This window comes from Panthera pardus, unplaced genomic scaffold (assembly GCF_024362965.1).
Source record: "Panthera pardus isolate Hobbes unplaced genomic scaffold, ASM2436296v1 HiC_scaffold_6, whole genome shotgun sequence".
In the NCBI taxonomy this organism is placed as follows: domain Eukaryota; kingdom Metazoa; phylum Chordata; class Mammalia; order Carnivora; family Felidae; genus Panthera; species Panthera pardus.
The window spans coordinates 66,922,185-66,946,467 of record NW_026526991.1 but is presented as its reverse complement, the minus strand read 5'-3'; the positions used below and the strand labels follow the sequence as shown (position 1 = coordinate 66,946,467).

At 52.2% G+C, this 24,283-nt stretch overlaps 1 protein-coding gene across 4 annotated transcripts in view; it reads right to left on the bottom strand.

Annotated features, from left to right (window-relative positions):
• Positions 1–20,383, bottom strand: part of VDR (vitamin D receptor) — a 57,887-nt gene extending 37,504 nt beyond the window's left edge. Inside the window, exon 1 of one of the 4 annotated variants that reach the window (XM_019419153.2) lies at positions 20,076–20,383. In XM_019419153.2, the coding sequence (XP_019274698.1) occupies positions 20,076–20,115 (40 nt within the window). In that variant the 5' untranslated portion in view covers positions 20,116–20,383. Of the gene's footprint in view, positions 1–8,510; positions 8,532–19,911; positions 20,035–20,075 lie in introns of those variants that run through there. The other 3 variants (XM_019419155.2, XM_019419154.2, XM_019419156.2) reach the window with 3 other exon arrangements.
• Positions 20,384–24,283: the final 3,900 nt, after the last annotated feature.

Genomic DNA, 24,283 nt, shown 5'->3' with positions numbered 1-24,283 from the left:
CCTTCAAGCTAATCCACAGATGGGGAAGGTCCAGACCCCTAGCTTTTGTTCCTCTGCCTCCTAGAGGCCCAACTAGGCAGGGAAGGGAAGAGCCCATGGGAATTACAAACTGTGGGCCCTGGGGCTGTCAGCTCCCCGAGCCTATTGACCATCCCCTTGGGCACTGCCAGCCCCCAGCAAACACCCAAGGAAAATGCCGGTGGATGGGGGAGCCTGGGTGACTCAGTCGGTTAAGTGCGTGACTTCGGCTCAGGTCATGATCTCACGGTTCGTGGGTTCGAGCCCCGTGTCAGGCTCTGTGCTGACAGTTCGGAGCCTGGAGCCTGCTTCGGATTCTGTGTCTCCCTCTCCCTCTGTCCCTCCCCCGCTCACGCTCTGTCTCTCTCTCTCTCTCTCTCAAAAATAAATAAACATTAAAAAGAGAAAAGAAAGAAAAGAAAATGTCGGTGGGTGATGCGCTAAAATAACCTGAGCCAGGTCGGCCGGCTCCCAAGGGCCGTGGGTGGGACGAGGCACCGCTGCTGGGGACAGACATGCTGTCACTTACCCCCCAAGCCAGGCTCTCCTTTGCTCCCCGTACTTGTGCCGTCCATCGCCTCCGGCTGACCACCCTCTTCTGGATTCTACCCCATGGCCTTATCGATTTCCCAGAATCCCCGCTTGCTCCTCAGAGGCTGAGGTGAGAGCCAAGTCGGCACAGAAAGGACCACCGCTCCTGTCCTCAACCCCTAAGGTTTTCAAAAGCCAGACTTGAGACCCAGGTAGACTACCACCCTTGAGCTTAAAAAAAAAAAAAAAAGAAAAAAGAAAAAAGAAAAAAGAAAAAAGAGTGTATGGAGTATCTACTATGTGCCAACCTGCCAGGCTCTAGCCGCATGACCTACATAAGCCTCATAACAGTCCCGTAAGGTGAGGAGCAGTCCCATTTTACAGATGGCAAAACCAAAGTCCAGGACGACTTGCCCAGGGCGCCATGGCCAGGCAAGTGGGGGGCCAGGGGCCACACAAGGCAAACTTAGTGCCATGCCCACGTGCTTCTGCTGTCTCCTGCTGACCCCTCCCATATCCCAGTGATAATCATCAGCGGGGACACGGCGGTCCGCTCTGAGCCCCGCTCCGGGTTCTCCAGTATGCTCTCTCATTCAGTCCTCACAACACCCTCATCAGGCGGGTCCCGTTATCATCCCTCTTCTGGCCATGGGAAAACTAAGGCTCAGGGAAGTTGTTTGTCTTTGGAGTCCAGATTTGAACTTAGACCCTTTTGCCTCGAGTCCCCCCTCTGCTTGCCTTTCCTAAGGGAGATATCTCAGTCATCTCATCAGCCCTAAGTCCTGGAGGCCCTTCGCTTCCACCAAGTCCGGGGGCAAAGAAGAGAACAATCCCCACAGGTCATGATGGAAGAATGCCATGGCGCTTTTCCTTCCAAAGCTCCCAAAGTCTCAGGGTGGCAGGCATTAGCCGGGATCCCCTTTCTGCCAGCCATCCCCTCTTACCGGGAAAACCTCGTTCAACACGCTGGCCGCTCCTCCCCATGCAACTGCGCACTACTGGATGGTCCTTTTAGGAGAGGTTAACCTAGATTTAGCCTAAAGTTCCAAGTGCGAGGAAAGTGGGTCAAGGATACAGGGTAGCAAAGGAGAAGTGGAAAAATAAGCGCTTAATACCACGCTCCTTTGCCACATCATACAGCTCCCCACCCCTGCCCGCAATTCATGTTCTGAGTACACAGGACATCCCATTGCTTCTACTGGGGCTGTCCCCAGAGCAACCCCCTCCTGCTCTTGGTATTAGAAATACCCACGTCCCTGACACTGAGCCTCAGAGAAACAGGGTGGGAGCTCAAGTCTGCAGAAAGCCCCTGGCTTCCATTCCTCCAGGGACTGCATCCCACATCAAAACCCCTGCCTGAGCCTGACCCAGTCCTGACCTTGCCTTAGCAAGAAGTGAAGAGATAACATGTTTCGTTCCAGTCATCGAAGCCATAACCACTGCCTCTCCTATATGTCTGCCTGTCGGCGCACACAACACACGCCCCGTCTTCCGGGGCTTCTGCTAAATGGGCATCACCGGGGCAGGCTGGCCTAGAACAGTCTCGTGATATGGTGGCTACAGGGTGTCCTGGGAAGAGCCTGGGAAGACAAAGATCAAAGTGCTGCTAGACTCACTTTAACCCCACCACACTCACTGAACCCTCCTCGGAGTCCTGAGGGCCGTAAAGCAATGGCCTGGAGGATAAGTGGTAGACAAGAGATCTGACTGCTAAGGTCTTTTCCACCTCTGAAAGTGTGCAACTCCAAGGCCAGATTTCCCATCATGATGAGGCCTTAAGACCACTCAGAAAGTGAGATTCCCTCACTGAGCTTTCTCTTGGACCCCCTCAGTTGAGCCCGGACACCATGCTAGTGCAAGGGGGGTTCACTCATCCTCATATGCCAAGGACCAGGAAGGACATGAGCAGTGTGGCCCCTAATGGGCCCCATGGAGAACGGGAGCCCAGGACAAGGGGCCATGCTCAGCTGGGCTGCAATTGGAATGACCGAAACTGAGCTTTCTAATTGTTGACATTGGCTCAGAGTTCCCCCTCCTTCTAGAAAGAAGCGGAAAGCTAAGTGATTTCCCAGAAAAGGGAGAGAAAAATTCTTCTGCCTGAAATTGGCACACACAGAATGAACCACGTGGGGGGCTCTCTCTGGAGTGTGTAGGCCAGCCATGCTGCACGTGAGCTTATGTGCGCACAGCCATTTCTCGTTGATTTTCACTTCATCATCCTTTCAACTCTGTCCACAGAGTGCTGAGCACTGTAGGATCTAACTTAGTGTTGGTCATCTCTTTATTCAAGTGTAACTCAGGCACAGCAATGTCACAGCCAGCTAAGGTGATGTCTTTTCTTCCTTCCCACCATCCCCAACATATATACACATTCTTTTTCCAGAACAGTCTCAGCATTGCCTCCCAGAAGCAGCTGAGGAGGAACAGAGTGAAAAAGAGGGAAGGGGGAGAGGAAAGCATATTATATAAATAGAACTTGTCTAAATATTCCTTGCCTCATTGTCTCCCCAGCCCCTCCACACACACACATATTTTAAATATGGATGAGAATGGTTGGATTATTTTCTGCAGACCGTAATGTCCAAAGTAAAACCCACTGGCTAGTCAGTCGTCTCAGACATCTCAGGATTGGAAGGAAACTCTACCTAGTCCAACCATCTTAAATTCCCTCTATAATATTCTAACCTGTACGTGAATATTTTTCCTAACAGAACACTATCTCCCATGGCAATCTACTTTCCTTGGATGACTCTATGCTTAGAAAGTTCTTCACTATGCAAGATGAAAGAGCCCCTGTAGCTTTCAATCACAGGTCCTAGACAAACTCTTTACAGCCATCTAAGATGGCTGGACATCTAAGATGGACATAGAATGAAGCTACTAAGCGATTCCCACAGCGTCTCTGGAGGAAGGCTTGGCCAGACCACCACATGGCGCCATCGTGCAAATTAGAAAAGGGCCCATTCCTCATCTGCTAGAAAACTGTTGTAGAAAGTAGAAAAATCTATGATGTTTATGATGTGAGTGAGACTGCAAGGGAAAAGCAGAAAAGATAACGGGGGCTGCATTTAATTTTGGCTCAGACCTCATAAACTTCCCGGGTATGATCGTGATTCCCACAAGGGCAGTAAATAAGGGGATGAGTGCAGCGTCTGCCTCCATGGCCTTCACCTGGAGAGAAGAGTTTCCAGTCCAAGAAAAGGGCTCTGTGGGAGAGTGTGAGTAGCTGAATACACTCCCCCAAGCCTGCCTGCCCTCTTCTGTCTTTGGCTCAGCCATCTCCAGGGGAGGCTGGCCCCCAGCACTACAGCACTAAGAACACAGGCAATGTGTCCCTAACTATCTAACTATCTAAGTGACTGATGACTCAACAGTCGCAGGAAGGAGTTTATCCTGAAAGTGCTTCTAAATCAAACCTTTGGGGAATATATATATCACCTTTGAGAACCTGATAAAGGTCATGGACAGACATCCCACGCAATGCCAAGGGTTAGTGGGTCACTCCTTAGAAACCATGCTATCAGCTCCCATTCTATCAGCCATCCACTGAGACTCTTTCTTGGCTGACTGTCCTGTTATTCTTGGGAGTGCTGGCAGCTTCTAGGAGCTGAGCAGAACCCAGAGGCAGGAACACACAGGGCCCCAGCCCCAGACAGTGGGGCTAGAGATACATAGCTTGCTGAGATATAGTTCCACTTCTTATCGACAACAATTATTCCTGCAAGCTGCTTTTTTTCCAATGGAAACTCTGCCCTTAGCTTTGTCAACAAGATTTCTGGGTTGATTACGGTTCTCCAGGTAACAAGCAGGCCAGGCCCTGTCACTGCTGGAAAGTGTGGGCAGTGACAGTGTCTGCTGAAGCGTAGGGAGCTGCCCATTCATAATCTGCAGTCCAATCTCTCTGGTTTTAGAGCAAAGAAACTGGGGCCATCAGAGGGGGAGCGGCTTGTCCCAAGAGTACAAAGGAAAGAGAGTGTTTTTCCACCTCCACCCTGGGCAAGTCCCAAGACCTCTCATCACCAGCCCGAGCAGCTTCCAGGGGTCAGAGTGGTGTGGGAGAGAAATGGGCCATGGGAGGAGGCATGAATGTCATCTTTGGAGGAGGGGAGTTGTGGGAAGCCATGGGGGAGGCCCTGAAGCACACTGCAGTGGGACCACCCAGCACCGATGCCATCCCAGACAAGCAACACAGAGGAACAGAGTGAGGGTAACCCGCTTGCTCTTGCCCAACCAGCTCTAGCTCCTGGCTCTGGCCTCCATGGCCTGAAGAAATGGACCCAGACCCAGAGAGGTAAGGGGAGATCTTAGACGGAAGTGGGATGTGCCTGGTGTGCTCTCTCACTATTCTGGGAGCCTCTCCTGGACACTAGGATGGGGGTTCTTCCCTGGGATATGTGTTCCAGATCAAGGTTGATGGGACAAGGAGGCTTTTGGTCCAGTTACTTGGAGACCAAAGAATAGAAATTGGAGCAGCCCAAATGGAGAACACCAAGAATACAGGGGAAGTGGTTCTAGCCCTCCTCTGGGGAGACTTCAACTCCTACTATTGCTAATGTAGGCGATGGCTAAATGGGATTTAAAACAACAACAATGGCCTCAGGACATCAGAAGAAAGCTGCTTCATTCTCCCAAGAGATTCCCAAGCCCAGTTCTAGCGTCTCTGTGGCCCTCTACCCAGACTAAGCATCTTTCTTACTGCTGGGTCCCCGGCCCAGGTCCACATAGACCTGAGTCTGCCCCTGCCCAGACAGATAGCTTTAAGCCCACCGCCTGCCCCCAAACCCGTCCATCCCGGCCAGCCTTCTTCTCTTCATTTTCCTCTGGGACCAATGCAGTCTTTGTGTCACTCACACTCTTTCTGCACTGTGTCAGTACCCAAAGGGCCAGGTCCTGCCGGCACTGAAATACTCAGAATCCTGGGCGTCAGATCCCTCGCTTACCTCCACAACTGCCCTGGCCAGCCTGATGCGCTTGGCAATGTGACTACCGTCCAGCGTCCCCCAAAGCCCATTCCTGCATCCTCCTCTGCCAATGCGGACATGAGAGAGCGCCTGGGTCACAGGGCTGTTACAGGACCAACATCTCTGTCTAGCGCTCACCACAGTCTCTGGCACAGTGTGGCTGGATGTCAGCTGGAGCTCACTACTAAAGCTGTAACTGCTGTCAGTACAAGACCAGAGCCTGGAAAATCAGGAAACTTTCAGGGCCCATAGAGGTGCCATGGAGGGCAGCAGGCCTGCTCTCAGCCCCAAACATGCTACTCCAAACAAACGTTGCCCAGAAAGCCACATTTCCACTGAACTGGGAAAAAACTGACCACCCCACCCATTGGCTGTGGCTTCCAAAAATCTGGCTTCTCAGGGTGGGGAAATTTTCCCCAGCCAGATTTTTGGAAGCCACAGCCAATGGCTAATCTCTCCCCTATATGCAGAGAAGCTGAGCTACACATCTGGACTTTTCCTCTGCAAGAAGGATAAGACCCGTGGCTCCCGAGGTGCCACTGAGTACCAAGCCCTTGGGCCCATTGCCTTTCCCTTCCTTTCCCTCTGTCCCCCAATGCCATCTCTCTCCTACTTCTTCTGTCACCCGGGGCTTGTCATGCATCCGTCACATATCTGTTCTCCCCTAGTGGGACCTGAGGCTCAGCGGCCCCATGAGGCTGCCTGTGTGTCATCAGGGCAGTGGTACTTCCTCAGCTGCTCTTGCCTACCACCGAAAGTGCAGAAGGCAGGGGAGACTGAGATGGAGAGCCAAAGGCTGGAGCCCAGAGGCAGCAGTGAGGGCTGCAGCCTCCCTGGCAATAGGGAGGCCCACTGTGGCCCCTAACCCAGACACTGAGCTGGCTCTGGCTCAGGGGGCCTGGACTCTTATTTGCCTCTGGCCCTCGGGGGGCCCTGGAACACCTTTCACTTACACTATTAGGCCTGTGTCAGAACCAGTGAAGGATCCTGGGTCTTCTGAGATACATAGGACGGCTCCAGTTCCAAAGGTACTGATCTACCCAAAGGCATCCTCTCTATCTTCTAGATTACTAGCAAGGGGGTGGACACTCCTCATGTATTCATGAAGCTTTTCCGGGCCTAGACCAAATAGGTTCCCATTCACTTTAGAGGGGCAGTGCAGTCACCCCAAGGGGACACCAGCTGCTCCTCAGTTTCTGATTAGAATGGTTTCCCCCTAACGGTCTTTTCCAGAGCTTCTGTTTCGTCAGAGTTCCAGCTATCCTGCTGTGTAGATTTCTTCCTGGGGACCCCATCGGATGGCCAGGGAGCTGTAACATTCTTTCTTGGCCTCACACCGTGGTGGGCATTGGTTCTGGCCTTCGATGCCTTACTTTTGATGGTGACCCCTGGTTGGTTTTAAGCACTGAGACCATGGCAAGCCCTGTCCTGGAAGTCAGAGACACAATGGAGAGCCACACACAGACCCTGCCCTCTTGAAACTCCCAGTCCACTGAGGGGGACAGACAGGTAGGATCCATCCTACGATATAGGTAAGCACACGTGACCAGAGTGTGCAGGAGAGCTCCTGGCTTTGTGCCCATAGGGTAAAGAAGGCTCTTCAGAGGAGGTCACTTCTTAGCCCGCTAACAGAGACAGAGAGGATCACAGTTCAACACGGCAGTGGTAAGAAGGGTAATGAGGGTTTCGGGCAGACAGCGAGTGTGCAAAGGCCAAGAGACAAAAGGGAAAGAGAGGGCTGGAGGCAGGAAAACTGGTTCTGCATGGTTGGAAAGAGAGAGAGCACCAGGAAGAGATGAACCAACTGACCACACTCATTGTAATAGAAAGTGGATTCCATTCTTTCCTCCACTGAGTCCTTCTACCCGTTGAGACTTGAATACCAGGAATTTTTAATTATTGTAATGATATTTGAACTGAAGACTTTCAGAGTCCAATCGGATTCCCATTCTGACCTGAACTGAGCTCCAGCCTTATACGGAAAGTAAAAGTAGGGCTCTCTCCCCTTGATTTATTGAGAAAGTGCCCCAAGGTCAGCAAAGCAGTGGGCTTCTTCTTTAGACAGTCGAGGTCCCAGCTGGTGCGCACCCAGGGCCACCACCCTGCAGGGGAGCTCCTTTACCCCGGGGGGCGGGGGGCAAGTAGGACCAGCATAACTGAGCTGAAAGGCAGAGACAAAGGAGACAGTTCTGGAAAACTCAACCCGGCCGGACGGGAAAATAAGTGTTCTGAGAGAAAACCAAAGAGAGAACAAAAGGCTCAACAAGGGCAGACGGAAGTTGGTGACCCACTCAGCTGCATGTCACCAGCTCAATCCTTCTTTAACGCATCAGTCTGTCCAGGGTGGCTGGATACGGTTGCTCGGCAAGGGGACTGCTGAGTTACACACAGCCGCCCAATCCCCGAACGTGCCTCCACTGTTCCACGTGGCTCACTGCTCTCTCCCGGTCAACGAGGTCACTTCCTTGTTGCCAGGAATCGCTGTAAGGAAGGGCATCAGCCACAGACACACAATGTTCACAAACAGCTTGCACCACGGACACCTGTGGAAAGTCCCGACCTGTGTGGGCACACACCAGCCCGTACCCTGAGTCGGAATGTCCATGCTCACTGCTGGCAACAACACATGCCGGGCCTTCCCCTCAGAGCTATAACTGAAGATGACCTTGTTTCGAGGTTTCAGGCCCAAACGTCCGAATCTGTCAGGAGGCTTCTTCCCCAGAGCCACCAAGTGGTAGGAAATAGCTGCCTTTGTCCTAACCTGTGAACCCTCTCCAAACTATAGTCCCCTCCCCCAGCCCTATCCACTGGCCATCTTCCTCTTCCTTGTTTTCCTCTGATACCCAGGGGCAAAGATGGAGCAGATTTGCCACACAGAGCCCCTTTCGCAGGGCACGCAGGGGCTACCCCGGGGTCTCAAGAGGAACCACCTCTTTCCCTCCTCAACAGTCAGCCGTGTGCGGCCCTCCCCGCTGCCCTGGGGCAGGGCCTGCTGCCCACCTGGGCCTCTGCTCGGGGTAACAGAGTCACAGCTCCTTCACTCAGCGCTCTTTCCCTCGGCAGCAAACATCCCTGGAGAAGGCACTTGAGGGACCAGCTCAAAGGAGGTGGGAAGGAGACCTCACTCCAGCTGGCTGGGCAGGCTCCACTCTGTCAGGCAGCCCGTGGGCAGCACGGAAGGGCAAGAGTCCAGGGGCCTGTGGCCCATCATGGCCCCCTCCTCCCACCGCCTCCCTTTACCCACCCCCTACACCTTACTTTTGCCAGAGCTCCCCCTGACCTCAAAAACAACTCTGCAGCCAGGCTCTGCAGGAGCTCAGGATTGAAGTTTAACAGAGACAAAAATAATTCCCTGGAGTGAGCTATTTTCTGCCCAGCTTTGGGAACAATGGCTTGAGGTGGCAGGCAGGGGAGGCAGGCGTGGGGAGGAAGCTGGCCACGGGTCATCCACGGGTTTGGGGTCATCCCCATGCCCGCTCCATACTCCCCCTGGTGTGGGGTTTTCAGGGAAGGGGGACCTTCATCAGGGGCTGAGGCACCTTCCCCCACCTGTCAACCCCAGGTGAGGAGTGAGGACAGCGGGGATGAGGAGGCCTGTGGGGACCTTGTGCTGCCTGCACCCTGGGCCGCAGTGCTCCATGACTACTCCTCTCTTGTGGAACGGAAGGAAGAAGGGAGAGAAAACAGCGCCACTTTACCAAACCTCAGAAGGGGGATTCTACACCCATTTGTCTATCTCACAGCATAAACACCTCATAATATTTATCTGAGACAAAATATTTAAAGTGTTTTATAAAATCGTGATACTCCATAAAGCTGTTACTGGGTTGACCATTATTGCCCCAGGTTTTAAGAGGAGGAGGAAATTCAGGCAGGAAAGGAGAAGGCGGTGAACACACACTTTGCAATAGTACAGGGAGCACGACCCTCATGGCACCATGAGGTCCTCACAGTCTGGGAGACCCCGAAGTGCAGCATAGGTGGGCTCGTCATTCATTGCCTACCAACCCCAATCCCCACATTTCACTATTCTTTCTTTTTTAAAAAAAATTTTTTAATGTTTATTTTTGAGAGAGAGATAGAGCACAAGCGGGGGAGGGCAGAGAGAAAGAGGGAGACACAGAATCCGAAGCAGCCTCCAGGCTCTGACACAGGGCTCGAACTCACAAGCCGTGAGATCATGACCTGAGCCACCCAGGCTCCCCATCCACTATTCTTTCTATTTTTTGTTTCCCTAGAGACCCTTTGCTTAACCGTTAGTTTCTTTTTTATTTCTCTACACAGAACTTGCCTGCTAACACCTCTGGAAAAACACCTAACTGGGAATATAGAGTTGGGGGGGGGGGGCGGGCAGGGGAGTGGGGAAGGAGGGGATTCACTCATGGAATATCTTTAGGCTGATTTCATTATAAGTCTCCAGAAAGAGACGGTCTGCATGATACAGTATTATCACGTGCTAGGAAGGGGACCCATGGAGGGTGGGTGATCATGCCTTTCGTGAGAAATTCTACATCAGCAAGGGCCTTACCGGTCCCACTCTGTCTAACGGTCCCGTGTTCAAAGAAAGAAACTACCCGAAGACATCCGGGGCCGGTGGGGGGCGGGGGGCAGGGCTGCAGGCTAAACCTAGCCATGACTGTGTTCATTCTGCCACCACCCACCATCGCCACCGGGTCGTCGTAAATTTTTTAGTTAGTGGTCAGTGTTTTTGAAAACTGGAGAGATTTCACTTTTGGAAAAACTCTGGATATCCAGCTTCCTCCTAAAAAAAAAAAAAAAAAAAAAAAAAAGGGCTAACGTGGCCACACCGGGCTGCAGTTCCCGGGGGAACCCTGCGGGCCTCAGGTGGAGCTAACCCTCCAGACCAGGCTGTGCCACTCCCCCCTCCCCCCGCCCTTGCACCCCACCAGGGTCTGCAGCCCTCCAGCCTCACTCATCACCTGGCCCTACCCCCCACCCGGCAACCAGCCCTCAGCGACAGCCGAGCTCTGTGTGCAGGGAGACACAGGTAAGAGAAGAGGGTCTGGAGGCAGCCTGAGCAACAGCAAACCCTGCCTCCCCACACATCTCCTGCCCGCTGTGTCCACAGCTCTCTAAGCTTCCGTTCCCTTGCCTGCAAAATGAGAAAAAAGCGGCAAAACCTACCTCATTTGTCTGTGAGGGTCAAATGAGATAATGCAGGTCAAGGGCTCAGCACCGCGCCCGGCACAGGGTACCTGCTCAGGCAATGTTAGTGCTTGTTATTCTGCAGGATTGGCTTCAGTAATGGGAGAGAAGTCCTCTGAGTTGCAGCCCAGTTTTTTATAACGTTTTAGTCACACAAAGCTCCTGCCCTTCAACTCTCTTCAAAAGAGAATTTTTTTTAGCATTTGTTTATTTTTGAGGAGAGAGAGACAGAGACAGAGAGAGACAGTGCGAGTGGGGGAGGGGCAGAGAGAGAGGGAAATACAAGAATCCCAAGCAGGCTCCAGGCTCTGAGCAGTCAGCACAGAGCCCGACGCGGGGCTCGAACTCACGAACCGTGAGATCACGACCTGAGCCGAAGTCAGATGCTTAACCGACTGAGCCACCCAGGCACCTCAACTCTCTTTACATAGCTCAGGGGTCCCGGTCTACCTACAAACACATTTCCATTCAATCAACAGCCATTGAGCATATCTGTGATGAGTTAAGTATTGCGTGGAGTAAGGACACTTCAGGTATAGGACCCAGCCCTGTTCTCAGGGCCTCTCAACCCAGCGGGTACATGGACAATCGAACAGACAGGCACAGCCCTGTCAGTTAGAGTCAAACACAAAGCTCTCCCCTCCGGGCCCTGCCCCAACCACCCGGGAGCTTGGCACTGAAGGAGGAACCAGGGGTGATTCTGACTCTCCTTCTCCTCCTAGGTTCCAAAACGTTCCAGAGCTTTACTAAAAGACACTTACTGGTAAATTAGCCCCACTTCCCCCTCTAGTTTCTCAGGTTCCACACCTGAGTTCCTCCACTGCACACTGGTTAACATAATTTCATCTCAACAAAGCCATTCGGATCTCAGATGGAGTTCATTACAGTGGAATTTTACCTGAGGCTGCCACCCCCCACTTCTTCACATCATGGCACCCAAGATGTCGGTGTGCTTGCCAAATAGGCTGGGCAGAAGTACCTTCCCACCCCTGGCAGAAGGCCGGAAATTGAGAGCTGTTTGGAACAAAGAACTCTGCCCCGAAGGTGTTTTCCAGCATCATCCTGGCCAGCCTGGAACTGTCCCATTCACCCTCGGCTGGCACCACCTACTGCCTCTTTTCCAGCCCTCCTCAGACAGGAAGAGGAGGGCAGAGAACAGAGCCGAACAACTGTGCAGGACAGGTCGTGGGCAGGTGAGGCAGGGGCAGACGGCCCAGGCTACAACAGATCCGAATTTAAGTTCTGGTTGTGACTTAGGAGCTCAATGACTTTGGGCAAGAAGTTGAACCTCTTAACTTCTTTCAACATCAATTTCCTCTTCTGTGAAACGGGGATAACAGTATTGCCTACCTCATAGCATTATTGAGGGGCCTGGGTGAGAAAACGCATGAAAAAAATTAACACGGTGCCTGGAACGTATAAGTTAGAATAGCCATTGGTTTATTACGATTGTCAGCTTTTATATGATATATGATTATGTCAGCCTCACAAAGGTCAAAGGTTGGTGTACAGAGAGACACTGGGGCAGAGTTGGGGTGGGAGGTGATTGAAGAATGGGTGGGGCCCTACCACCGAGCCCAGCATGGGTCTAGTGACCAAGATGAGGCCCAGGGCAGAGGCACTCACCTGCCCCTGGAGCTGACACGCACAGACTGGCTGGGTAATTGCAGGATTGCGGCCTCGGGTGTCCTATGCAACTGCCCAGCAAGCCACATTCTTTTGTGGGCGGCTGGGTGAGTGGGCAGCTGGCTGTTTATGTGGCCGCCAGGACACTGGGTCTACCGAACACCTACTCAACCCAGCACCCCCAGGCAGAGTGTTCAACCTTGGAAGAGGAAGGGATTCTCTGTGGGCATTCTGCTCCTTTCCCCAAGGTGCCTCCTCTGTTCTCTCCACCACGACCCTCTAGCACCCTCTGCTTCTCAGATTGGACAAGTCAGTGGGTCAGAGATCAAGGCCAGACTCTGAACAATTAGTCTTCAGTTTACTTCACCTGGAGCTTTCAGATGACCAAAAAGCCCTGGACAGATGTAAATCCCATCACTGCCCCCAGCACCCTGAATTCTGATTAGCTAACAAACACAAAGTTCTGATACTTCCACGTCCTGTTCTCAAAATCGATACCCAAGGAAAAGATACCGTCTCAATACCCTTAGCAAAAATGCAATCCAGGGGATACTAACTGGTCACCTAGTATGTGCTCAGCACTGACACTAGGCTCTTGGTTGAACTGAACAGGACACTAAGTACCGGGATGGGCTTGGAGCCACGGGATCCCTCCCTCACTGTTGCTGGAAGGTTACAAGGAAGGGCTTCAGCCGCACCCGGAGACCCTGGGCAGAGCTCACAGAGTCAGGCTGACACCTGTACAGGACCACCTGTGCGTGTACCACACGTCAGACAGGGGTACACATATAACCGGCCGAGAATGATTCAATTATGAGAGCTGAAAGGGACTTTAGAAACTCGTCTAGTCGGACAACCATTTCATTTTAGAAATCAAGGCTATGTCAGGTATTGAAAAGGATGGGGACCAATGGGAACTTTTAGCCACTGCCGAAAGGAATGCTTTTCAGTACAACCACTGTGGAAAAGAGTTGGGCGCTGTGGAGCAATGCCAAACACAGAATCCCAGGTGCCCTGGCCCCAGGTATGTGCCCTGGAGAACCGCTTACGCGCACATCAGGAGACCAGCACAGTTACTGCCAGCAGTATGACCGTGATAACTCCAAACTGGAAACCACCCAAACGTCCATCACCAAGAGGGAGGACATACAAATTGTGGCACATCCTTACAGTGGACGTCACCCTGAGTGAAAACTAATGAACTACCTCTGGGTGTGTCAACACAGGGGGGGGGAGTCTCACAGGCACGACACAAGGTGGAGGACGCACATCACAGGGAACATGCATATAGGTAAGCTCCATGGACACGTGAAGGTAAACAATATATTGTTTTGTAAAACGCACGTAGATGATAACTTACGACGAAAAGGAAGGAAATAACTAACTAACATTCAAAATATGGGTGGGGTGGAGAACAAGGAAGGAGATGCAAATGGGAAGAGGAACGGGAGCTTTGAAGGCGCTGCAGACGTTCCATTCTGCACTTGGGTGATGTGTACAGAATATACTATATTATTCTTTAATCTATACATAAGCATATGGTATACCCGTGTGCGTATGATATATTTCACAGTCAAAAAAATAAGTAAATAAATTAAAAAAATTGAAGAACCTGAGTCTCAGAGAAGCTAACCAACTTTTCCAAGCTCATCAGCTAACAAATGGCTGGAAGAGAAATGTACCAAATCCGAGTTCAGCCAGGTGCGAAGACAGCCATTCTTGGATTCTAAAGGGATCTCTCACAACGATGAAGTTTCTGGTCTAGCAAATTTGGGAACAATTGCAAGAGTCTTTACTTTTCACTGTGAAGCTGCCAGCGTCTTGAATAATGCCTGTCACACCGTAGGTCCTCAATGCATATCTACTGAACGACCCACGCTTTTCGAAGGCTTACTGCCCGCCAGACACTTGACTTGGGTCATCTGGAATCCTCACACGGCTCTACAAGGGAGTTATTCTTATCCCACGTAACAGATAAGGACACTGAGATTCAGAGAGATTAAGAAACCTGCCCAAGGTCACAAGCTAGAAAGTGACAAAGCTGGGATTTGAACCCAGGGGTGTCTAACTCCAACCCCGCGTTCTTCCTGTTCTTCGAGGCTGTTGGCAAAGCTTCCAACAGCACTACCTAACATTTCAGAGATATGCCAAGGAACCTGGGGGGGGGGCACAGCTGAGGGGTAGGCTGAGCACTTTCTCTTCCTTCTAACCCCGTCTCCAGGCTCTGGCACAGAGAGTGGTTCGCGTGGCCAAGCCCAGCACTAACAGCAGTGTAGCTCAGTGGTCATGGGTTAATTCTACAGCATGGCAGGTTACGACATCTCTTTAAACCTTGGTTTCCCATATCCATGCTGGGGAGAGTAATAGTAGCTTCCTCCAAGGAGAAGCTGTCAAGATGAAAGGAGAGAAGGGAATCACACTGGCTGGCAGAGGCTGGCAGATGTGGCCAGAGTCCATCTCCCCTTCCAGGCAGGCTAGGCTCACGAGTGCTCCTTAAGGGGTAGCTAGGAGGGGAAAGGGCAAACAGGATGAGATTAGCTCCAGTTGGCCAAAGGGACAATGGTCTTTCCTTGGTGCCCTTAGTCCAAAGTAGGTTATCAATGAAGTGGCTTGTTTGACATTGAAAGAGTATTTGTCATTTGCCTTCTAGACCATTCAAATCTTATCTGATCCCATGCATTCTCTCGGCACAGAACTCTCTCTCTCTCTCTCTCTCTCTCTCTCTCTCTCTCTCAGGTTCTTGTCTGCTGTTTTTACCCAAGTTAGGTACCCAGTAGTGCTGGAGAGGCACTGAGGCCTGAGGGTACTGGCAGAGGGAGCCTCCTTCTGAGAGGCCACTGTCCCCACAGTAACCTCTGGGCAAACCAAGCTTGCTTCCAGGTCAACTTGTTCAAACCAGTTAGTAAATCTAACCCTGCCACTCACAAACATTTACTGCAGGCCTATTATGTCCAAGGCATGGTGCTAAATGCCCTGTGGGCTCCCATGAATGCAGAAGTGGTAGGGTTCTATGGAAGTTAAGACAGACCCAAGTGTGAGTCCTGACTGTCCCATTCATCAGCTGTGGCACCTTGGCACATGGCTCAACCTCACCAAGCCTCAGTTTCCCATTTGTGAAAGGAGCATAACAGTGGTTCCTATCCCACAAGGTTGTGGCAGATCTGGGAGGCCCTGCATGCAACGTACCTAGCACAGCACCTGGTGCAACTGAGCTGAGCACTCAGTGAATAGCTGTTCCTGGAGCTGCAACTCCAGTGCCAGCAGGTGGCACACACTGGATGTGTCGCCAGCAAAGCCTAGGGGCTCACGGGTGCCTCATAGTGCCTGGAATGTCACACCTTGCGCCCCACAGTGCCTGGAATGTCACACCTTGCGTAACACCTCAAAGCTTCAACCTGTGGTCAGAAGGCCAGTGAGAGGCAGCAGCTTCCCAGGAACCGGCTTCTGGGTCCTTCCCAAACTCCACTTGCCCACTGGTGTAGCTGCCCACACCCTGCTCAGGACCAGGACTCTCCCCTGTGCAGAATGGGGACTTTGTGTGGCACCTGGTTCTGGAAACACTGCTTGGTCTATTCCTTGGCACAGGACTTGCAGGGCAGGTTTGCAAACGTATGACACACACTCAGACTCCCCTAGTGCCTGCTGCTTCTGCCTCTCACTTTTGCCATCTACTGACAGGCCACCCCCGCTCCTCCCCCTGCCAGCCCAAGGAGTCTCTCCCCTTCCCTCTCCCCACAAGTCACTTCAAAGGGTGGGACTTCCCAAGAGGTCTTCACCTGCCCTTTTCATTTGTTGGCGATGAGAACAGCTTCCTTCCTGCCAGAGTAAGACAGTCACTACACCATCATTAAGGAGGCTCCACCCCCACACCAGGCGCCCCGATCACTCTCATGCTGGACCTCTGCGGACTCTCCAGGGAGCCCGCCCTGAGCATCTGGACCAGGAGGACCGCGGATGCAGAAGGGAGGGCAGTTTCTTTTCTACGTGTTACAGCGTCACGATGCAGTCGCTGCCACCAACGCCTATAGCTTGGGTTGAGCAAGAACAGCCTGTCCCCGCCCTGGACCATTTCCCCAATATTCAGACCTGATGAGACAGTCAAACTCCAGTGTCCGGGGGAACCGACTCCCTCTCCTGCTAAGCAGTTTTTCTCTGGCTCTGCCCTCCACCCTGCTCACCATTTCCCCGGAACCTGACTGCAAGTGACCTGTGCCCTTTATCCACATGAGCAAGGTTTGACTACCCTTCCCTTCTTATTGTTTACCCACTGGAGAGCTGGACTTCCCTGTGGTATGGTGTGTCCCCCAGAGATCTGGGAAGCTGGAGAGACAAAATGAAGAGGCTGCAGATACGGGGGAAGAGGGAAGAGGAAGCATGAGGCTAAGTCTTGGCTCCATTATAAATCCCAATTCCCCCAGGGGCAGCGGAAGGGGAGTTGGCAGGCCTTCCTGTCCCCATCGGAGGTAGGGGTGGGGCAGGAAAGCCGAAGGTGAGGCCAGTCATAAGTCAAGGGTGAAGGGAAGTCACATGAGTGAGCGAGTGTGGTAGGTTGGGTTCTAGGAGAAGGTGGCTGGGAGCGGAGCTGCCCTCAGGGAAAACACTGGAATTGGGTGATAATATCAGGGAGCAAGCTGGGGTGTTGGGGCTGCCCTGAGAATTAAGCTACTTCCATCCTCCCCTCGTCATTAGGCACCTTCCCCACCTTGTCTTCCTCATTAAACCCACTCCCACCCATCTTCCCCTCGTCAGTGTAACCTCAGATGGGTTCAGAGTGCTGTTCACCATAATGACTAAATGTTTCAGTTGGCCCGAGACAGTTGTGGTTTATGTCAATTGTCCTGACAGAACCTACTAACAGCACCCCTTTGCACTCTCAAAGCTTCCCAGTTTCGACGGGGAATTATACGCTCCCCCTCTCTGGCCCACCAAGAGGGCACTGACACAGGAGAGGGTGAAGAGGGAATTAGAGAAAAGCATGACTGGAAGCGAGGCCCTGAGGTCCAGAGCAATAGCCAGGCTAGCTTCTGCCCACCTGGATCCTTTCAGAACTGGACCGACAGCAGCTGCCCATCCTGGGGCTCAGACCGTCTCAAGGAAGAGGGCTGATTTGGTGGGTTCTGTTCCTGTCATCCCTCAGAGGGTCTAGCACCAAGCTGGGTGCACAAAAGGCATTTAATCAAAACTTGTCATTTCCTTACTTCCCTCTACCTGCATCCAAAGCAGACCTGCAGCCGTGGCCAAACGGAAAGCTGGACCACTACAACTCCTCCTGTCCGGCAACGGACTGGAACATCATCCTGGCTCAGACTTCCAGGTGCTCCTGACTCTGGCCCTCCAGCCACCAGCACCCAACTGCTAGACAAAGACAACAGGGGGTTTCTAGCAGGGGTTCCAGAAGCAGATCTCAGCCGGGATGGCTGTCGCCTCCTGGGGATGCAGGGTGAAGAACTGAACAGTGGCGCTCCCTCTCCTGCTCGGATGACCGCCTGATCTGGCCCCCAAGCCCCAAGTCAAGCATGGAAGACACTGGCTTTAGACACTGGCTATTTGGTCTGAGAGTGGAGGGTGAGGGTCCGGGAGGGCCTCTTGGTACTTCCTCTGGGACTTAGTCCCAAAAAAGATCAGTTCTGAGGGGGGATGGGAGAGAAGACGGAGAAACCATAAATACAAATAACCAGGGCACCCCAAACTATACCAGGCCTTCCACGATGTTTATACAAATGAAGTGTGATGGCCTTGACTGAGGAGCTGTGAGGGGTCAGGAAAGCTTCCTAACTCTCTTTCCCTCCTTCCTTATCTCACTCTCCTCTTTTCTTACCCTTTCTCTCTTCCCTCCTTTCTTATTCTTTACCCTGGAAAGGGTCCAAGTCGTGGCTAATGAGGGACCAGCCAAACTGAAGCCATGGGGCCCAGCCGGAGTACAGTCTGTGAATCCCCAGCATTTTGCAGTTTGAGTCAGCCCCGCACCACAGCCTGGTTGTGGGCTTGTCTCATATGGCTCCAGAGAGGCCACTGAGTGGGGGGCAATGGACTCTGGGGCTCCCGTTTCTGCTCAAGGGTCTGAAGCACCCAAAAGAAAAGCCAGAGAGGAATGTACAGTCTCACTACCTCCGGGTCTGTCTGTATACCGTTCCAGAAGGACCCTCAGTCCTCTCCAGCACTTCGACAAGGACGGGATGGGGAAGCCCTCCTCCCCCCCAATACACAATGCCCACAGTTCACTGAGTCGAGGTTCCAGTGTCCAGACAATCCATTTCCACCTCAACAAACCCCACTTCTTACCCTGGCTTAAAACTTTCTTTGACAACACCATGCCTTCCCTAGTCCCAGAACCTTCCTGACTTCTTGTGCACACCCACCTGGCTAACAGAGCCGGGCTGCTAACAAGATCACTAGGCAGAAATGGAATGGGAGGCTGGAAGTGTACCGTGCTGGATGTACCTCCTGATCCTAGGAGAAGGATAAGAGATGCGGATTTACCGCAAATCCACAAGCTCTTCACCGTCAACCCTTCTGGAATCATACCACAACGATCCCATAATCATCCCTGTGTTGGGTGTTCCCTTCAGAGGAGTGGCCACCACTGGCCACGAGGAAGAGAGCCTTCCAGCAGGGAGCTAGAGTGGAGCTGACTCTGCCTAGGAGAGCTTCTGCAATGCTCAGAAAATGCCTGCCCAATTGCTTGCCTGGGCTCTGGCCCCTCTGGCTGCAACTGAGCCCAGACAGGAGGCTGACTCACTCACCGCAGGGAGGAGGAGGAAGAGGAGGAGGAGAAGGAGGAGGAGGAGATGCGGGAAGGGCCTGGGCTGGGAGACCTAGTGCCCTCCCAGACCGGGTAGCCTGGGTCTCAGCTTCAGTGGTCTGGGGGTGTGTGGGGGGAGAGGGGGTCAGGATCCACTGCTCCCTGCAGACCACATGCTGTTCCCTCCTAGATACTTCCCCTAAACTCTCCCCCACCACCCACAGACGAGGGACCCTTCACTCCCCAAACAGAAACTACTTCCTGAGCTCCCTCCCGGATTAGATGCTTGCCCCTGAGTTCCTCTGAACATCTATGGACAGGCTTTCCTGAAAAAATAAATACAGTGCATTAGGGCCAACTAGGTCTAAAATCATTGATGGTTTAAAAAGAAAAGAAAAAACTCTACTTAAAAGATCCAACTCCACCATGGCAGGTGACCGTACACAGGTACTAGAAGATGATAAAGCTTCACACACTCCGCCTCCAGCGGACCTTAGTACCATCGACAGTCGATCTCCCTTTCTTATTCCTTCACTCAGTGCCAAGGCTCCCCAACAGAGGAAGGAAACAAATGCTTCTCGTTGCCCAAGTGCTGAGCACTGTGTAGCAGAGCATTTGTGTGATAAACCGCCTGAGCACCGAGGTCGTTGTCCCTCTTGCCAACCTGGCACGAACTTTAGCTTTCTCAGACCTCAGTGTACCGTCAGTGCCTCAGCCTCATGGCACGACAGCCCGGATCTCAGCAGCCAAGTTTGCCCCTGCGATTTACCCTCTAGTGTTTGCACCCGGGCACTCAGGCCCGGTACCCCCCCGGAGCCCTACCCTGGGCCCAATCCCGATTCTGGGACCCCCCTTCCCCGCTCCTACCGGTTCCGCACCTGGTCAGGCGGCTGGGCACGCAGCTCCGCGCTCCCGGCGCCTCCCGCTCTGCTGCTGCCTTTTGACAAGCAGAGACAACCCAGCACCTGGCCCCGCCCCTCTCGAGGCCCCGCCCCGGGCCCGCCCCTCCCCCTTGGCCCCGCCCAGCGGACCTGCCTCGCTCCCCGAGAAGGCTGGCGGCTTCGCAACCATCTTGACTTGGAATCAACCACTGGGAGACTCTGCCCGGGGTAGTCCTCCACGGCTGCGGTCCACAGAGGAAGGCATGCTGCTTCTCTGTGCCTGAGAGTTTTCGAGGGTGATGTGTGTGCAGATCCACGCTCTGCCCGCGTTAATCTGTGATGCGTTCGCCCACCTCCCGCCGCCGGGGTTCCACCTAACTGCTGCGCACGCCTCTTCCAGGTGCGTCACCCCCACCTGGGTTGACCCGACCCGGACTTCACGGTCTGCCGGGCTCTGGGGGCGTCTGCGCTCGTGGGAAATCCCGGGCGCCGCTCGCCGTCGCGTTGCTTCTGCAGAGCGCCTGGGAGCTCAGCCCGACTCCACTTGATAGGATAAAAGCGCAAACGGAAAACGCGGCCAAAGTGGCTGGAGCTGCGTCATCGTCCCCCCTCGCCCGCGGCAGATCACGTTCTCGGCCTGTCGCGAACCTCATCCGAGCGAGCGAGCTTAGTGTCAGCTTCCCGGGACTAATCCCCAGTCTCCCGCCACCCGTTCTATACGACACTGGTGTGAAGAGAAGAGAGGAGTGAAAAAAAGTCTATCATGAGACCTGGAATTGTAGTAGATGGGGGGAAATACGCCATAGAAAATTTTGGCTAGAAATTATTCCGCCTCCTTGGCTATGTGCTAGGCACCGCATCTGGAGGAGAGATAAAAAAAAGATGGGGTTCCCTCCTTCGAGTTCACTGTCCGGTGGGAGAATGTATAAGTAAATAGTAATTACAATATAATATTCTATAATAGAGATGCCCACGAAGCCATCCAGCAGTTGGTGAGCTCCTTTAGGCAGGGGAGGAAACCGTGGCTCAGAGGGACAAGCTGAACAGGTGGAAAGTCGAGGCACAGAGAGGTTAAGTGACTTGCCCAACATTACACAGCTGTTCAGTGAGGGACAGTAGTACAGCCCAGCAAATCTGCTGGTACAAGAGCCTCTGAACCATTTATGAGACAGTTTTGCTAGACTGTAGGATAACCAGCCCCTCTCAAACTCTCAATAAGGGGATCAGGAGAAATGAACTGAGGCTAAACAGAAAGAAGAATCTTCAAACAGCAAAATTTGTTAGGCACTCAAACAGTTGATTAAGAGAATATCATGGAAACTTTCTCTCTGGAAAGGTTTAAAAAAAAATAGAAGAGACACAGACTGGTGAATTGAGAAATGGCCCATCTACCCTGAGAAACAGATGAAAGGAAGTGCCCCTTTGGGGGCCCTGCCAGTCTGATGGATAGATTCCCCGCTTGTAATGAAAATAAAAGAAAGAAGCCCCTTGCCCAAAGCATCATGGGAAAGCCAGCAGTGATTCTCATGGGAAGAAAAATAGAACAGGAAATCTCAAATAACCAACACCTTGGGACATTCTCAGGGAGTTCCATGAGCCTCTGGAAGAAGTCACTTTCGTGGTGCTTACTTGGCCAGATGAGTGAACCTAACATCTTGAAAATAAACCTTATCGCAAAGGGATAAAAGATGACTGCTGAGTATTCCTTAGCCATTGACCGTTAGTCTCTTCACAGCTCTCTGTCTGACATTCATCGCCACCTTTTGAGTCAGGCAGAGTAGAAAATACTCCAGACCCTGTTCTCGTGAAGAGGTGACAGTCAGCATTCCTGTGCTACAGAATAGCTTTGAACTCTTCTAGCTTGACTGCTATTTGACACGTGCTAGAACCTCTGCAGAAAACACGAATTTTCTCTTTCTTTTCCGTGACGTTAACATTTCTTGTGTTCTCATGGTGCCTGGGAGGGGTGGTGGTCCTTACAGGATGCTCATATTGTGTTTTTGTCAGTATTCATCTCTGAAAAGTTACATCAGGGAATATCTAGTAGGCACTTGCTGTGTGCACCTTGCCATGCTATAGTGCTGTAGACCCAAGGGGCTGTAGAGAAACAAAAGAGCCCTTCCAGGTGTGATTTGCCTCGGAGGAAAGATTCCAGAGGTGCCAGGCTGAGGCCACCCCTGTGTACTTCATTTTACAAAATCTGGGGAAAGGCACAGCCTGGCTTCTCAACCTCTCTACCAGGCTTCCGGTGTCTGTGGTGGTCTAGGCAGGCCTGTAGCCAATCCTCAGCTGATGGGCTCCCCTTTTCTGTTGGGCTCCCCTGTTCACTGTCCTTGAGGCTGCCTGGCCCTCTCTGAACCTCTCGTCATGGTACCAGAGCTGGAGTGGATCATGCAGTCCCCACAAGTTTCTGCAGACCCTGTCCCTATAGACAGTTTATAAGCTGTCCAGAGGCAGCAGTCCAGGTAAAAATGTGCCCTTTGAGCTCTCTGGAGCATTCCCATCTGTTTGCTTTTCCACTTTTTTTTTAGGGCTCTTTCCCTCAAATATTTTATAGTTATGAGCCTAGTGGGAATGAAGGGAAGACTCTCAGCAAACTCCCAAAGAACATTCAGAGAGACACAAAGTCATGGGTTCCAAAGACAGAAGCCACCAGGCTTCCTTGCAGTTTCCTTGTTTTAGAGATTAAAAAACATTAGGTCCAGAAAGGGTAACTCATTTGTCTTCTAACCCATGATAGGAGTGTTCACTCTGTTTATGTTCCAGATGGTAAAAATGGAATGAATAAATGCAAGAAGCTGTAAGCAGTGAAAGCAACCCAAACAAAAGAGTCTCCCCAGGACAGTGTTTTTCATATTTTTAACTGCAACCCATAATAAGAAATAGGTATTAATTATGACCTAGTGTCCCCATGCATACATATAAGTTTTATGAAACAAGAGATGCCCTGCAGTATTTTCTATTCTTTTTTCCACCCTTCCTTCCTATCCTCCCTCCCTTCCTGCCTGCCTGCCTTACTTCTGGGAAGGAGACCCATCAAATTGATCTTATGACTGACAATCAGTTAACCTGAAGTTTAAAAAGTCCCTCTCGCCATGGGATCCCCTCATTTAGAACCTGCATCATGAGATTCCCAGAAAGGCCTTTGAGAAACCAGGTTGGCTTATACACCGCACCCTCAGAATCCATGGTGGCTCCAAGGCTTTGGAGGATTCCTTCTCCAAGGCCACATGGTCAAGGTTAGGTCACTGAGACAGTATGTATCCCCTCAATTTTTGTGGCCTTAACTCAGCTATTTTACCATGCTTACCATCTTTCCCAGCTTTGAGGGGGTTCTTTTAGGCTTAGGAAGTTTCATGACATCTCAGAAATCCTGATTTCTCCCAAACAGGACAGCTCTGGAGGAGTTGTGTACCCTGGCATAGTGAGTGTCCGTGGAGAGTCTGCTCAGAAAGAGTAGGGCACTGATCATTATTCAGTCCAAATCCATCTGGCTCCAGGGCTCCATTCCCAGTAGCCCAGCTCATGTCTCCATCCCTGGGGCTTTTGGCACTTGTTTTTCTCACCTGCTCCCACATCCTTGAGCCCTAGGCTGCCAGCCTGCTGGCCCACACACAGCGTCTGCTGGCATGGTAAAGCAGAGCCTAGGGGCCGGATGAATGAAGGTATAGACTCCCACCTGCACCTCCAAATAGAGGCAGCTCCAGAGCTCTCCCAAGCTCCCAGGTATTTGCTGGGCTCCCATCCAAACCCCAGCAGACAGTGATGACTCTTCGAGCCCCGACTCCAACCATAGAGACCAGCAGAATAAACTAGAAGCTCGGGATCCTTTCCCCTCTACAACTGCTCGTGGCTGTAAGTTTTGCAACAACTACAATCACTCTAGTAGGAGATGAAGAGACCCCTAGCCCCTAGTCTTTGGACAACTCTTATTTTGCTCTTCTACGGAAGAGTGTCTTAGGGGAAAACCTAGTAGGGGATGTAAATGGAGGGCCCAATGGCATAGAGAAGGTGTCTTGGGAGCAGGTGAAAGCATGGGCACTGTCCTATCACTGCTGCAAAGGTCCACAGGGGAAAGCTGACTGTTCTCAAAAGAAGCCCCCTTCCGCAGAGGGGAGTGTCCGAAGGCAATTAGACAATGAGCTCCTTTCCTTCATACCAATGAGCAGAAGCCCCACAAGCCTCATCCTGGGCAAGCCTGCTTCTTTCTCCAGAACAGGAAGGACATTCCATAAGCAGTCCAGGAATGCATTAAACAACTCTCCCCTGGGGCCCCAACTCCAGATAGATGTGGCTGTTGACAGCTCCTCTCCTTTGCCTTTGGCCTCTGGCCTAGGACAAACACTGCATAGCATGGA